This window comes from Lissotriton vulgaris, chromosome 10 (genome assembly GCF_964263255.1).
Source record: "Lissotriton vulgaris chromosome 10, aLisVul1.2, whole genome shotgun sequence".
In the NCBI taxonomy this organism is placed as follows: domain Eukaryota; kingdom Metazoa; phylum Chordata; class Amphibia; order Caudata; family Salamandridae; genus Lissotriton; species Lissotriton vulgaris.
This window is the reverse complement of record NC_141698.1, coordinates 907,218,091-907,233,694: the sequence shown is the minus strand read 5'-3', so window position 1 is coordinate 907,233,694 and position 15,604 is coordinate 907,218,091. Positions and strand designations below refer to the sequence as shown.

The 15,604-nt window shown below is 45.3% G+C and overlaps 1 protein-coding gene across 1 annotated transcript; it reads right to left on the bottom strand.

Moving 5' to 3' along the window:
- Positions 1 to 4,703: 4,703 nt before the first annotated feature.
- Positions 4,704 to 15,397, bottom strand: LOC147688993 (uncharacterized). The gene is made up of 2 exons (XM_086939852.1): positions 15,382 to 15,397; positions 4,704 to 5,872 (listed from the first exon to the last, which is right to left on the bottom strand). Exons 1-2 carry the CDS (start codon positions 15,395 to 15,397, stop codon positions 4,704 to 4,706), a joined length of 1,185 nt encoding a protein of 394 aa, XP_086795978.1.
- Between the last annotated feature and the right edge of the window lie 207 nt (positions 15,398 to 15,604).

Genomic DNA, 15,604 nt, shown 5'->3' with positions numbered 1-15,604 from the left:
ACAACATCCAACGAGGGAGATGCGTCTTCTTCCGGGTTCCTCCTGATGTGATGAGGGTCCGATGGATGTCCGGGTCTTGGGTGTAGCCGCCTCGGTATGGTCGGAAGGCACCTCGGAGGGCAACAAGAGAGAGAGGAGCCGTTAGTCACTCTGGGACTAGAGATCCGATACCGTCACCGTTACCCGGTAGTGGGAGGAGGCGAAAGGAGAGTGAGGAAGGTACGGGATGGAGTCAGGGAAGGGTAAGAAAAAAGAAGTGTACAGGATGATGGGGAACAGGGGTGCTCTTTGTACAGTGCTAAGTGCTATTATATACAAGGGATCTAAGGGCTATTGGTGACGTGCCTAGGATAGCGGGAGTATTTATACACGGGGAGGGGTTCGTACTATTTACACAGAGCACCTAGCGTGCTTTAAGAAGATAGCTGGTACTCACGCGCTCCGCCGTAACTCTCCTCCGAGTTACGGCCGCTCTTCAGCCACCTCCGTGGGACTCCACCAATCTTCGGACCACTCCTCGATGTCTCCGTTCCCGTCTTCTCCGTCCGTCACCGCACCAGCCGAAAGCTCCTGCCATGATCCTTCGACCGCTTCCTCCTCTCCTCTTCCGTCTTTTCTGTATCCGGCTGTCGGCAGGGAGGCAGGACTTCCGGGATCATGGGGAAGTCCTTCCGGTCCTTCGTTGTTCCTGATTGGGTCCTGCAACAGAGAGAGGGGCGGGGTTCCTGTCGTCATGGACGCTGTGGTGGTTGATTCCGCTCGTGTGCCTGGATACGGGGGCTTGCGGAGGGGTGACAGGCGGGGCGGGGTGAGTAGGGGTCTCGTGACCCGTGGGCCGAGATCACAGTGGTTAATAGTGGGCATTCAAAAAACATGTGTGTATCTGATGCAGCAATCAAACCGCATTCAGCACAAGACACTGACTGTCCTCCTGCAAATTTAGATAGCCTAAGAGGGGAATAGTATGCCCTATGCAGGGTAAAGATATGATTTCTGCGAAGCCAGGACGGCATAACAATGTTCCACAGAAGTTCTGGTCGGTCAAAACAGAGCCCCATAATGACTCCGGCAGAATAAAGTCCACATCCGACTCCTCCAGAATGAAATTATACCATTTAGATATTTCTTTTTTAGCTGGACCACAGATTAGTAGATCAGAGACAAATGGGCTATGCTCTCCGAGTTTGAATTTATTCCTGTTAGCGGGAGAGGTTTTATAGGCGACAGTCCAGCTATAGATCTGTATGTATTTGAATCGTGAAAGATTGGGGCCAACCTTCCTTGCAGATGTTCCCACGAGAGTAAATCCCCCTCATAAAAGAGGTCACCCCATACTTCCAAGCCTGCCTCTCTCAAAGGGATTACTAGAGTGTCATCAAGCCAGGCAGGATTTTCAGGCAACCCCCACAGCGGAGGTTTTTCGCAAAAGTAGTTTAATTTTATGGATTTCATAACTTCAGCCCAAGTTCTGGCAAGACCTTGTAGGGTCTTCAGTTTAATTTGTTTTAAAAACTTAGGATTACCAAATTTAAAAAGAAAACCAGAATGATTAATTCTTTCCCCATCCAACATAGCTGCATACATAGGCCCCACCCCCGAGACTACGGCACCCTTCAACAACATTCGTGAGTGGGATAATTGAAAGGCCCAAGCATAGATTTTTAGGTCTGGAGCCGCCAAGCCCCCCTTATCACGTCGCCGTCTTAGTTTTTTCCAAGCGATCCATGGAAGATGGTTAGTCCAGGTAAAGGATGAGATATTAGATTGGAACTTGGCTAAAGTAGTTTGATCAAAGTATAAAGGAATGGTGTTAAATAAAAAGGAAATTTTAGGGAGGATAGACATTTTGATAAGGTTGGCTCTACCTAGTAATAAAGAGGCAAGTGCGACCATGATTGGAGAAGCTTACGGCAATCTTTAATAAATGTAGATAAGTTGACTTGGACAAGTTTATTAATGTCCTTCACTTTTGTCAAGCCTAGGTATCGCATTGAAATGCCTGCTTGTATTTCTGTTACAGAGTTCTCATCATTCCATACAAGCATTTCAGTCTTGGATGCATTAATTTCATATCCCGACACTTGTCCAAAAGTGTGGGCCACTTTCAAGATAGCCGGAAGAGCAGTAGTGACTTCTGATGTTAAGATAAGCACGTCATCGGGATAGAATGCTACCTTCCTCATCCAACCTTGATAATAAAAAGGTTTGATGGTGGCCTCCTCCCTTAGATATTGCGCAAAAGGCTCAATGTAAAAATCAAAAAGCAAGGGAGAGAGCGGGCATCCCTGTCGGGTTCCCCTAGTTATGGAAAAAGGGCTCGAAAGGTCACCATTGACGAGAAGACATGCAGAGGGGTTGCTGTATAACAGGCATATCACCCTACGGAACATTTCCCCGACACCAAATTTGGCCAAGGCTTCCGACAGGTACACCCAGTTAACCCTGTCGAAAGCCTTGGTTGCGTCCAGCATATGGGCGGCCAATGGGAGATTGTTGGTTGTTGCGATATCTATGGCACCAATTAAATCATAGGTTAATTCATAAAGTTGTCTGTCCTTCAGGAACCCCTTTTGATCAGAATTAAGGACAGAGGGCGCAATAGCGGCCAATCTAGAGGATAGAACTGTGGTGAAGATTTTATAATCCACATTCAGAATGGAAATTGGCCTATACGAACGCAAGCCTCCATAGGTTTACCTGGTTTTAAAATAAGGGTGATAGAGGCATTATCCCATGATGTCGGAGGGGGCATTCCTTCTAAGAGTATTTGATTAAACAAATTGGTGAGGAAGGGAACGATTTCTGAGTCCAGGAGTTTATATAACTCAGCTGGCAGCCCATCAGGTTCGGACGCCTTCCCCTTCTTACCATTCCTAATTGCAGATCTCACCTCATCCTCTGTGATTGAATTATCCAAATGTTGAGATTGTTCAAAAGAAAAAGAGGGTAAAGTGATGTTATTCAACCAGCTCTTAATAGCCTCATCCGTGATTACCTTATCTTCTTGATATATATCTTGGAAGAACTCCGTAAATGCCCTCCTAATTTCATCATCTGAAGAAAAGTTGTTGTTTCCTACTTTTATAGATGCGATGTTGTTCCGGACCTGATCTAATTTGGTCTTCCAAGCCAGTAGTTTACCTGCTCCTTCACTACATTCGAAGTGCGCCAATTTACTGGCTTCCCATCTCTGTTGAACCCTCAGATTTAAGATAGAAGTCAGGCTTCCTTTCAGAATCAGCAATTGATTGTGAAGAGGATCTAAAATAGACCCTGAAGCTGTGCTGTTAATGTCGATCTCGTGTTGAACACGAGCCATTTCTGTTTCAATGGAAGAAATCTTTTCATTATAATTCTTCCTCCGAAAGACAATTTTAGCTGCAACCAGCCCTTAAACGAGTCCCAGATAATTCTATTTGAGGCAGAACCAATGTTTAATAGAAAGAAGTTCAGAGTCTCCGATTTAAGATATGAGATATCCTCATCATTAGTAAGGAAAGACCGGTCAAAGGACTACGTACTTTTTTACTACGGAGACCTAACACCAATTTAACCGCAGAATGGTCTGAAAGATGCGAGGGAAAGTAATCTATTGTTTTAACGGAATCAACCAATCTTTGAGTAATTAAAATAAAGTTGATCCTTGACTTGTGATGGTATTTAAGATTCCGAAAATAAACCCCTTGTTGTTTTCCTGACCTTTGTCGCCAGACATCAACAAACCCATACTGCCTCATAGCGTCTAATAGGAAGGACAAAACCAAAGATCGATTATTGGGAGACTTGTCCAAGACGGGGTCCAACACGATGTTAAAATCGCCGGCTAGAATTATAGGTCCTGAAACGGAAAGTAACTGCAAGAAAACAGTTTCCAGACAAGAAGGGTCATCCTGGTTCGGACCATAATAGCCGACGATTGTAACTGAAAACCCAGCCATAAGGACTGACGCAATGGCCCATCTACCAGAAGAATCTACAGCCTGTGAAATCAGCTTAGCTTTAGCTCCTTTTTTTAAAATAATCGCAACCCCCTAGTATGGGAAGTTTGAGTGGTAGAGACCGCAAAATCAATCCATTTATTCTTCTTGGTAAGTGCAATCAATTCAGAATGAGTTAAATGGGTCTCCTGCAACACCACGACCTGCGCATCCAAGTCCTTCAGATATTGTAGGATTCTATTGGCTCGGGGCTGGGTGCGGAGGCCGTTGACGTTCCAGGAGCGAAAACCAACACTACTCATCTCTCATTCAGTAAACCAAGGTGATTAAAAATACTATACCAAAAAGAATATTTATGATCACGTTCATGACTTCCTTACAATAATTAGGTGTAATGTGTGAGTAACCATTCCCAAAACTACTATTTAGGTTATTGAGGATTTTTAATATTTTTGCCACCCCTTAGCGCTCACCCACCCATGGTGATTGCCCCTCCCCCCGTGAAGAACCCTTGCAATATCTAACCGGAACAATGTCCAGTAGATAGTGCCCCACCGGTTGACCCCCAGCAAGAAAGATCACCAGCCTTCTTTTCAAATGACTAATAAAGAGTGAAAAAAATTTCAAGTAAAAGAGAATAACTAAGACTGTGACCATATTAACTAGTGCATATAAGTAGGTTACATCTTGATTTTCCAGATCAAAATAGAAAATTAAATGGAAGGTCCTCTTAAGTACTTAAGGTGGAGTTTTGGGCGCCTAATGTTAAACCTTACGAGCCCCTTTGCCCAGATCCATTAGTAGCTCATCAGCTGCTTGTACAGACCTGATGTTAAACATCTTGTTATTGTACATTACTTTAAGGGCTGCCGGAAACATGAGCTGAGCTGTTGCACCTAATTTTCTAAAGGCATCCAGGCGCCTCCCAAATTCCCATTGCTTTTCGAGTGTGATTCTGGAAAGGTCCGATCTTATCAAAAAAGTAAAACCTTTCCCAGACAAAGACTTTTGTTTCAAAGCCATGTTTAGGATGGGTTCCTTTAAAAGGTAGGTGTGAAAATTAACTAAGATTTTACGAGGTTTAGACCTCTGAGGATTCAGTTTAAAGGGATCCCTGTGAATCCTCTGAATGTCAGCCGACAATTCTGCGAGAGTATGCTCTAAATTCAGTGATTCCTTCAATAAGGACACGATGTATTGTTTAATATCTGATCCTTCAGATCCTTCAGGAACATTCAAAATACGGATGTTCCCCCGTCTTGATTTGTTTTCAAGAGTCTCCATCCTCTCGCTAAGAGCCAGATCTTCCCTTGTGAGTTTCTGAATGTCCTCTTTCGCTTGGTCCAAATAAATTGAATGGGCACCAACCGTTTCTTCTAGCACTCCAGTTCTTATGGTGAGCCCTTCGATTTTATTATCAAGCGTTTCGCAGTAGTTTTTAAACTCTAATTGATTAGCAGATGATTCTGCGAATCCTTTTCTTATCTCCAGGGTAAGGGCTGAAAACATTTCCAGAACGGAGGCGGCCGTCATCGGAGAAGGAGAAGGAGAGGAAGGGGCCAATACTGCGTTGGGGTCAAGTAGGGCAGGTACAGCAGAGTTATCCATATCTACACCCCCAGATGCTCCTCCTAGCTCAGTAAAATCTAACCCTTCAACCTCCTCGGAAAGCACTGTAGTCCGAACTTGGGGTAAGCTCTGCTCTACCACAGGTGAAGATTGTGGCGGAGATTGCGCAAGCAGAACAGACTGCATAGGCTGCACAGGCTGTTGCTCTATCTCTGGATCATGCGGACCTTGCAGGCTCCCTACAAAATCAGTAGTTACAGCATTTTCCATAGTTTGACTAGAGCTCTTCTCAACTACATCCTCCAACCCCAACGACGATGTATCTGCTGGCACGGAAGGTTGGCAATAAGATGAGGAACTGGCCTCTGGGATCGTCGATCACTTCAGGGAGATGTAAAATCTGAGGAACGACTTTGATAAAACTTTTAGAAAGGTGGCATATTCTTGCCCTAACCATTCGGTACCTCAAGCCTGTTCCTGGGTCACATGACCAGCAGGTGTAGCTAGCAGTTTTTATTTGTCTATTGTTCCCAGACAGTGAGATAAAGAGAAGATAGGTGTTGGCAGGATGGGTCATTTTGAGTGCCTAAATGAAATATTATAGTTTGTAAAATTCACACATGTATGTTATATGCCTTAAATACTGTCTTAGTGTTTTAACAATGTATGTTGTTTTTAATGTTTTGTGGTTTTATTGCCATATGTCATTTGTTGGTAAGGACGTTTTTGTCCTTGGGAAATTACACTGTTTTGCACTATCGTATATGTATAATTATGTGTGTCACTTATGCGTTTGTCATACATGTTTTATGTGTTTTGTTGCTTTATGATATGGATTGTATCATTATATGAGCATTTACATATTGTTTGTCTTCACTGTAAACATGTGAAGTTTTTAAGAAATGAAAAACGAGTGAAGAATTAAACGCATTCAAAAATTTGACTGGGACATTTTGTTCATATGATAATATTGAAGTGGTGCATCTCTGTCTTGTATTACTGTATTGCCCTTGATTTAATGGTTGCACCTTGGCAGCGGGTGCCTTAGTGAGTGCACGCAGATAGGAATTGAATTGTTGACAATTACTTTTTTGGAATACGGGACAGATGTGGAAATCTTTAGTCGACTGCCTTTCCTCTTTGAAGCATCTGTATTGAAGCTACTATCAATTGAAACACTGTATCATACATACTTTAGAGAAGTCAAGTAAAGGTTTAAGTCAATATTAGAAGACACCCTGCAGCATCGTTGCTGCCCCATCACCTTCCCCACAGGGACTGCGAAGGAGAAGCCACCTGATGCATCCAGATGCCATCAACGACTGTGACGGCCTCAGCGTGCAATCCTACCAACTAAGCGAAGACACAAAGCAGCTTCCTTTTTGTTGGACGGAGGAAGGTGCGCCCATGCTCCTGGCCACCTCTTCAGGCTGTGGTCATGTGAGACTGCAGTAGGGGTGGCAGGAACATATGGAACGTTCACAAGCTTAGTGGATTAGCACCTCTGTGAGAAAAACTTGCAGGGCTGAATCCAGACTTTGTTGCATGTGGGAGGGCTGGGCGGACATAGAAGCTAGGAGGCTTGATATGCTTTTCAACTTTTACTTTTTTATTCACATACTACTTTTATAAGTCTTCCTCTGGATTTCTTTAGTGCAATTATTCTTCATACTTTTCTTCTTTTTCCTTTTCAGGTCCCTTGTTTTCAGGAAGACATCCCCCAGGACGTTCGAGAGAAGAAAAGGGACGGTGAGTATCTTGTGGTAGATGCTTTAACTGAAAAGAATGGGAATGTGTCCTCCACCACACCAATAGTGACTAGATGGGATCTCACACTCTATTTGGGATGGGTGAAAAAGTCAGAAGGCTTAGAGATGGATACTCCTGGACCCCTTCTCTCTCATCCACTTTCATTATCCAAGAGAATGATACAGGCAATTCTCCTCACTACCCGTAACAGGTTGGAGAATAAAGCTACTGATGCAAGAAGGTATAGGAGAGAGGTTCTCTGCCTTAGTTTACTTAACACCAACTTTCCCCCTTCTTCCCAGTAGTGTCCCTATACAGAGGATATTGCCAAACACTTGCATTTTCCACTTTCCAGTCCTAAAGAAATGCTTCGCCAAAAACTAGAGATTGCCACCTTCCCCTCCCTAAAAGAATGCCTTGCTCGCTATTCTGCAAATGTGAGTTTCCTTGGCTCTCATATTGCCTTTCCCGTTGGGCAGTCCGATGTGACAGTACTTAAAGGAAAGGGCATTAAAAAGGAATAGAAACCAACAAAAAAATGCTTTTGGTGAACCTTGAGGGCTTTCTGCCCTGTCCCCTCGCTACTTGCCCTGCTCCCTGGAGACCCAATCCCACTCCCTCTGCGTCACCCAGTTAAGGGTCACTCACCGTCCGTGCCGCAACTCTCCTGAGTTAAAGGGACAACTTCACAACTCCTCAGGGGATCTTCCAGTCTTCACTCCACTCCTCGGGCCCTTCGTCGTTGTCACCGGAGCCTTCCTTTGTTCCCCAGTTTTCCTTTTCTGACGTCTCCCGTGGTCTTCCTTTTTCGGCATTTTCCAGCTCTTCCATACTCCGCCGCTTGACCTCAGTTCCACCTGCCGCTCCTCCTTCCTGTTCTGCCTTTTCTCCTCCCTGGTGGCTTCTGTAATGCCAGTACGGGAAAGGTCAAGAGCAGAGGATTAACTCTTTCTGCCTTTGTTGTTCCCAGGTCCGTGGCAGATTTGGCTGTTTTCCGTGAGTTGGCGTTGTAACCCCTGGAATGTATTGGGCACTGGGTGGCTTAATACAAGGTTCTTCCTCACATTGCATATCCCTATTAAGGACAGAACCTGTAGGTTCACCGCCAGAGAATTTTCCTGGCAAACAGGGATCAAGGGCAAGGGTGAAGGCCCCAACAAGGGCAGTTGTACCAAGCAAAGGCCTAACAGCATTAGCGGATCCTTTCTGGCACACAGGGGTCATGTATACAGGCGAGGGTCTCAATGATGTTGGTTGTACCGGGCAATGGTATCAACAGGCCTAGTGACCCCCTTCTGGTATACATGGCACATCCCTAAGAAGTCTACAGGGGTGAGGAATGAGTGCGATATCCTCAACAATGTCAGTTGTACTGGGAGACAGCCTACAACTTCAAAGAAGCCCTGACAGGGATTAAAGACTTTTGCAAGAGGGTGGGCGCCACTCTCACAAAACCTGTCCCATATGGAATGGGCACCACACACTATACTCATTGTGATCCACTCTCCAGGAACCCCACTAAGCATCACCTCTACTAGGCTTTGTCCTCCTTTCATGGGTTATACTGGTTTTGGCAGGCAGCCAGGAGAATGATGTTACAAGCACAGGGCAAGTGTTCATGGCTTACTGGGTGGTTGGCAGACTTTAGGTCTCCAGTCCTAGTTGTAGCAGCTTGAAGTCTTTGCATCAGTACTTCAACTGATAAACAGTGCTGTTGAACAACTTGTGAGGCTTATGCTCCCGCTTTTATATTCCAAATCTAAACACAGATGTGGAAACAGTCAGCCACAGCAGATGGGGCTCTAAATCTGATTGAACCCCATCACAGGCTAAGGATGTACCCGAGGATCACACATGGCTGTCAACCTCGACTGTGATATGCCTCACAAAAGTCTAAGCCTTCATTTCTATCAAGATTTTCTGGTCCTACAGTGACAACCTTATTAGACCCTCCATCTCCCTGACAATGAGCACAGTTTCCACTAACCAGTAACTCTTCCAAGAATCGAAGTGCTCTTTGATGTGCGCAGAGGATGTACTGTTACCCTTCCTCCAGTATGTATATTCCCACTCCAGCCCTCATTAATGCCAGCAATGCATATTTACTGTCTGGTAGCTGCAGTCTTCACCTCCAATAGTTCTGATTGACCACTATCACAGGCCAAGGGAGTACCCGAGGATCACACCTGGCTGTCAGCCTCGACTGTGATATGCCTCACAAAAGTCTAAGCCTTACCATCTATCAAGATTTTCTGGTCCTACAATGCCAAACTTATCAGACCCACCATCTCCCTGACAATGAGCCAGGTTTCCACTGACAAATAACTCTTCAGAGAATCAAAGCGCTCTTTGATGTGCACAGAGGATGTCCTGCTCCACTTCCTCCAGGGTGTGTGTTCCCATCCCAGCCCTGAGGAATGTTAAAAAAAGCTAATTTTCTGTCTGGGGGGTGCAGTCTTCACCTCTACTAGCTGTCCATGCCCAGGGATTTTAAAATGAGACCTACAGACCTTCATCTTATGTACCATCCACAGGCACACATCCATCCTATCCCACACACACAAGTATCAAACGTTGTCCGGTGCTGCACACATTCACCCTGTAGGCCAAGGATGAGTTAAGTACAAAGCAGCAAAATGTTACATGAGTGTAGCAGCAGGCACCACTCCAGTAACACATGTAAAAAGTCCTCTTCACACTACTGAACACTACGAAACACAAAACGGGTATGCTGCCATCACCGCGCTAATGTCACTGATCTCCATGTAAGGGCAATAACCCTCTACCACTATGAAGGCAGCAGTTGGTGATCCCTCCCAATCTAATAGTACTGGATTATCGTGAGGCAGGCCTAGGTCATGGGGCATATGCATGATCTGTGTTCGTCCATGACCAAAATATTGTACAGTGCTGGGGTGCCATTCAGTCACCATGCAGGGGACTTTTCCACCCAGACAACCTACATGATGAATAAGCTACAATAGGCAGAGTCCCTAAATAAAGCCTCTGGACACAAAGAGTCTCTTAATATTCACTAATCTAACATAAATAGTGGCTTTTATAATCAAAAATAGGCAAAATCACAACATTATAAAAATCATAATCCTGACTTAAAATGAGCCCTATTATCAGAGTTCTGATATAATGAAAACTCTGCTGTAGGAATTCCACATTTAGTGCATGCTCATCCCAGATTTGTTGCCTTTTTCTGGACCCTATTATTGTTGGCCTTAGAACTCAGGGCACGGTTATCCCTGGCAACAAGGAGTTAAGTGCCTGTCCTCATTGTAAACATATTGAAATGTATTTAAACCTGATTAGCACAATTAACTTTCTAGTATATGGTGTAGAAATGCATCCCTGGTATGTAAAGTCCTATACCATGTATGGACTGCAGCACCTATTATGCCATTCCCTACAGTGGAAGTCAAAACATGGCTTCAGGCCTACCCTATGTATCCTGATAGCAGCTGACTGAACCATGCTGCACAGACTTTTTAAAATCACCCTTTCAACAGGTAGGACAACCTCATTTTCAGTAATAAATGTTACACCCACTTCACCTTACTTACCACAAGGTAAGGAGCATATTATTTAAGAATGGAGCAAATTTGACTTTTGAAATGGCATGTTCCCCCCATTAACTAGGTTCAAAACAACATTGTCAATGATCAGGCTGTAGCTGGCACATAGGACTAGTCAAAGTATAGATGATACACTTTACTGTATAATCTTTGACATGTACCCGCGACAGACTCCATTTAAAGACATATTTGTGCTAAAAGCTGTCGAGCTGTACTAGGCCTGAGTGAGGTTTGAAACAAGTGTGAAGGCAATAACCTAGGTGTGGGAAGGTGTTTTCTTTCCGTTGCAGGAAGAGTAGGTGGATGAACCCACAAACCTCATTAACTTCAAAGGGGCTTGTCAAAAGCAAAGACCCAGACTTTGAACTCATAGTCAGGCTTGGCGGAATACAGTCAATTACAAGGTAGCTGAGCCCTGACACATTTTTATCATGGTGAGATTCAAAATGGCGCGCTACTGGATATGCCTTGTCGCCATTGCGAATTGCTCTCATGTGCTGTAACACCCTAATGTGGGCTGGGTGTATTGTGCTGCCTATGTACCTCAGGCCACAAGGGCACTTAAGGACGTAGACAGCATATTCTGTTTTGCATGGGAGAAAACTTTTGATCTTTTTCTCCCTTTTTGGCAAGCCAAGAGTATAGGACCGTGTGTTCTTGCCGTATCTGCAGGCCTTACACTTAGAGCACTTGACCAATCCAGGTTTTCTTTTAAGCTAGTTAGAGCCAATTCTACCCTGTTGTTTTTGTGGCAGCATATTAGATACCAACATTTGTTTAAAGGACCTAGCTTTCCTAAATGTAATCGCCGGCCTTTTTTTTGCACTAATGGCTGTAGTACTGGATCATTGTAAATTAAGTGCCAATGCCGAGTCAAAATACTCCTGACTTGTTTGTGCTGACGGTTGTAGGTGGTAATCATTCTTACTTGATTGGCTTGAGTTTTATGCTAGGCTTGATTTTTACTTTTATTGAACTCGATGTCTTCCGTGCTCCTCTTTTTGGCTTTACTGATTGAACTCTGGATGCTCTCCTTAGTGTACCCTTTTTCTTGAAAGCGCGAGCTGAGTGTAGTAAGTTCTGACTCTAAACAGCTTTTGTCACTACAGCTGTGAATCGCTCGAAGAATTTCCCCATACGGTATACTTTTAATCAAATTCTGCGGGTGAAAACTGGCTGCATGCAATAAAGTATTGCCCGCAGTGGGATTTCTGTATGAACTCGTATGGAGTTTGGAGTCTTTGACGTACAGCGTTAGGTGCAAGAAGTTAATTGTAGTAGCACTAATGCTGCTAGTGAATTTCAGATTAAGTGTGTTATTTTGTAATCTTTTTATAAAGTTTTTAACTGACTCCTCAGACCCATTCCAAACAATAAAGAGATTGCCAATATACCAACTCCAGTGGGGTATATTGTTTTCCCATTTTGAATGGAACTCCGCTAGGACCACCTGCTCATCCCAGCAGCCCATAAGCAAATTAGCATAGCTGGGGGCGAAGCAGGTGCCCATCGCGGTTCCACAGACTTGATTGTACAGGTCATTGTTGAGTAAAAAATAGTTGATTTTTATGCAAACAGATACCATCGATAATAGCATCTGCGTGAGCGACCATAGTTTGATTGGTCGATCTTTCAAAAAATGTTTAATGGCCCATTGGCAATCCTCATGTTTTATGCTGGTATATAACATTGTCACGTCAATTGTCACCAAGAGTAAGTCATTTTCCCAAGGTAGATAATTTTTTGTAGAAAATCACCTGAATCTTGGATATATGATGGAAGTCGCTTCACTATAGGACATAGAAATGAGTCAATGTATTTAGATGTGTATTCTAAGGCCCCCGCTATGGCAGAAATAATCGGCCGCTCTGGTGGGTTATCTACATTTTTGTGAACCTTAGGATTAAGATAATATACTGGTGTTACCGGGTTTGAGACTTTCAAATACTGAAACTCTTCGTGTGTGATTAAACATTGCACATACCACTCTTGCAACTGAATATATAAAGATTGAAACTGTTCTTCATAACTACTTCTGATATTTTGATGTAGTTGCTACGATTGTTAAGCTGTTTATAAGCTTCATTAAGGTACTTTGCTCTATCCCAGAGCACAATATTTCCACGTTTATCTGCATCTCTCACAATACAATTCTGTTCTGACTTAAGCTTTGTAATCAATGCAGAAAACTCTTCTTCTTGCTTGGTGAAAGTATCTTGAGAAGCTTTGGCCTTTGTTGGACTATATATATATATATAATTTTAATGCGGCCAGTCCGGTCGCGGATTTGCCCCGCCGCTGAGCAAGCGGATCTGGAGTGCTCTGGCATGTTGAGCATTCACAAGAACGCGGGGGGCCAGAGCCACGGTGAAATTGGGGAAGTGATCGGTGATGCCCTCGGGACCTTCCGCCCTATTGGGTTGAACTATTGAAACTTTGTTCGTGGAGGCAGCGCACTTGCGCAAAAGGAACCTTTGAGTCTGTGGGCATATGTGAGGAGAACTACTACATCCAGAATGCCTGCGGAGACGCCCACATGGGCGGGACTTGTAACCAATTAAAAGAGATGTTCCATACTTACCTGCTTCCTCATTCATCGCGCCAGTGATCAAGAGCTTTGGTATAGCTCGAAACGCGTATGGCACTATCGGAAGGTTTGAGGTCATGCTGACACCCCCCACCTGTGGCAACGAGTGCAGTTACCCCCGTGTGAGTGGCGAATCCTCAAGGGCAACTTTGGTGGAGAAAATTTTAATGCGGCCAGTCCGGTCGCGGATTTGCCCCGCCGCTGAGCAAGCGGATCTGGAGTGCTCTGGCATGTTGAGCATTCACAAGAACGCGGGGGGCCAGAGCCACGGTGAAATTGGGGAAGTGATCGGTGATGCCCTCGGGACCTTCCGCCCTATTGGGTTGAACTATTGAAACTTTGTTCGTGGAGGCAGCGCACTTGCGCAAAAGGAACCTTTGAGTCTGTGGGCATATGTGAGGAGAACTACTACATCCAGAATGCCTGCGGTGACGCCCACATGGGCGGGACTTGTAACCAATTAAAAGAGATGTTCCATACTTACCTGCTTCCTCATTCATCGCGCCAGTGATCAAGAGCTTTGGTATAGCTCGAAACGCGTATGGCACTATCGGAAGGTTTGAGGTCATGCTGACACCCCCCACCTGTGGCAACGAGTGCAGTTACCCCCGTGTGAGTGGCGAATCCTCAAGGGCAACTTTGGTGGAGAAAATTTTAATGCGGCCAGTCCGGTCGCGGATTTGCCCCGCCGCTGAGCAAGCGGATCTGGAGTGCTCTGGCATGTTGAGCATTCACAAGAACGCGGGGGGCCAGAGCCACGGTGAAATTGGGGAAGTGATCGGTGATGCCCTCGGGACCTTCCGCCCTATTGGGTTGAACTATTGAAACTTTGTTCGTGGAGGCAGCGCACTTGCGCAAAAGGAACCTTTGAGTCTGTGGGCATATGTGAGGAGAACTACTACATCCAGAATGCCTGCGGTGACGCCCACATGGGCGGGACTTGTAACCAATTAAAAGAGATGTTCCATACTTACCTGCTTCCTCATTCATCGCGCCAGTGATCAAGAGCTTTGGTATAGCTCGAAACGCGTATGGCACTATCGGAAGGTTTGAGGTCATGCTGACACCCCCCACCTGTGGCAACGAGTGCAGTTACCCCCGTGTGAGTGGCGAATCCTCAAGGGCAACTTTGGTGGAGAAAATTTTAATGCGGCCAGTCCGGTCGCGGATTTGCCCCGCCGCTGAGCAAGCGGATCTGGAGTGCTCTGGCATGTTGAGCATTCACAAGAACGCGGGGGGCCAGAGCCACGGTGAAATTGGGGAAGTGATCGGTGATGCCCTCGGGACCTTCCGCCCTATTGGGTTGAACTATTGAAACTTTGTTCGTGGAGGCAGCGCACTTGCGCAAAAGGAACCTTTGAGTCTGTGGGCATATGTGAGGAGAACTACTACATCCAGAATGCCTGCGGTGACGCCCACATGGGCGGGACTTGTAACCAATTAAAAGAGATGTTCCATACTTACCTGCTTCCTCATTCATCGCGCCAGTGATCAAGAGCTTTGGTATAGCTCGAAACGCGTATGGCACTATCGGAAGGTTTGAGGTCATGCTGACACCCCCCACCTGTGGCAACGAGTGCAGTTACCCCCGTGTGAGTGGCGAATCCTCAAGGGCAACTTTGGTGGAGAAAATTTTAATGCGGCCAGTCCGGTCGCGGATTTGCCCCGCCGCTGAGCAAGCGGATCTGGAGTGCTCTGGCATGTTGAGCATTCACAAGAACGCGGGGGGCCAGAGCCACGGTGAAATTGGGGAAGTGATCGGTGATGCCCTCGGGACCTTCCGCCCTATTGGGTTGAACTATTGAAACTTTGTTCGTGGAGGCAGCGCACTTGCGCAAAAGGAACCTTTGAGTCTGTGGGCATATGTGAGGAGAACTACTACATCCAGAATGCCTGCGGTGACGCCCACATGGGCGGGACTTGTAACCAATTAAAAGAGATGTTCCATACTTACCTGCTTCCTCATTCATCGCGCCAGTGATCAAGAGCTTTGGTATAGCTCGAAACGCGTATGGCACTATCGGAAGGTTTGAGGTCATGCTGACACCCCCCACCTGTGGCAACGAGTGCAGTTACCCCCGTGTGAGTGGCGAATCCTCAAGGGCAACTTTGGTGGAGAAAATATATATATATATATATATATATATATATATATATATATATATATCACACACAGA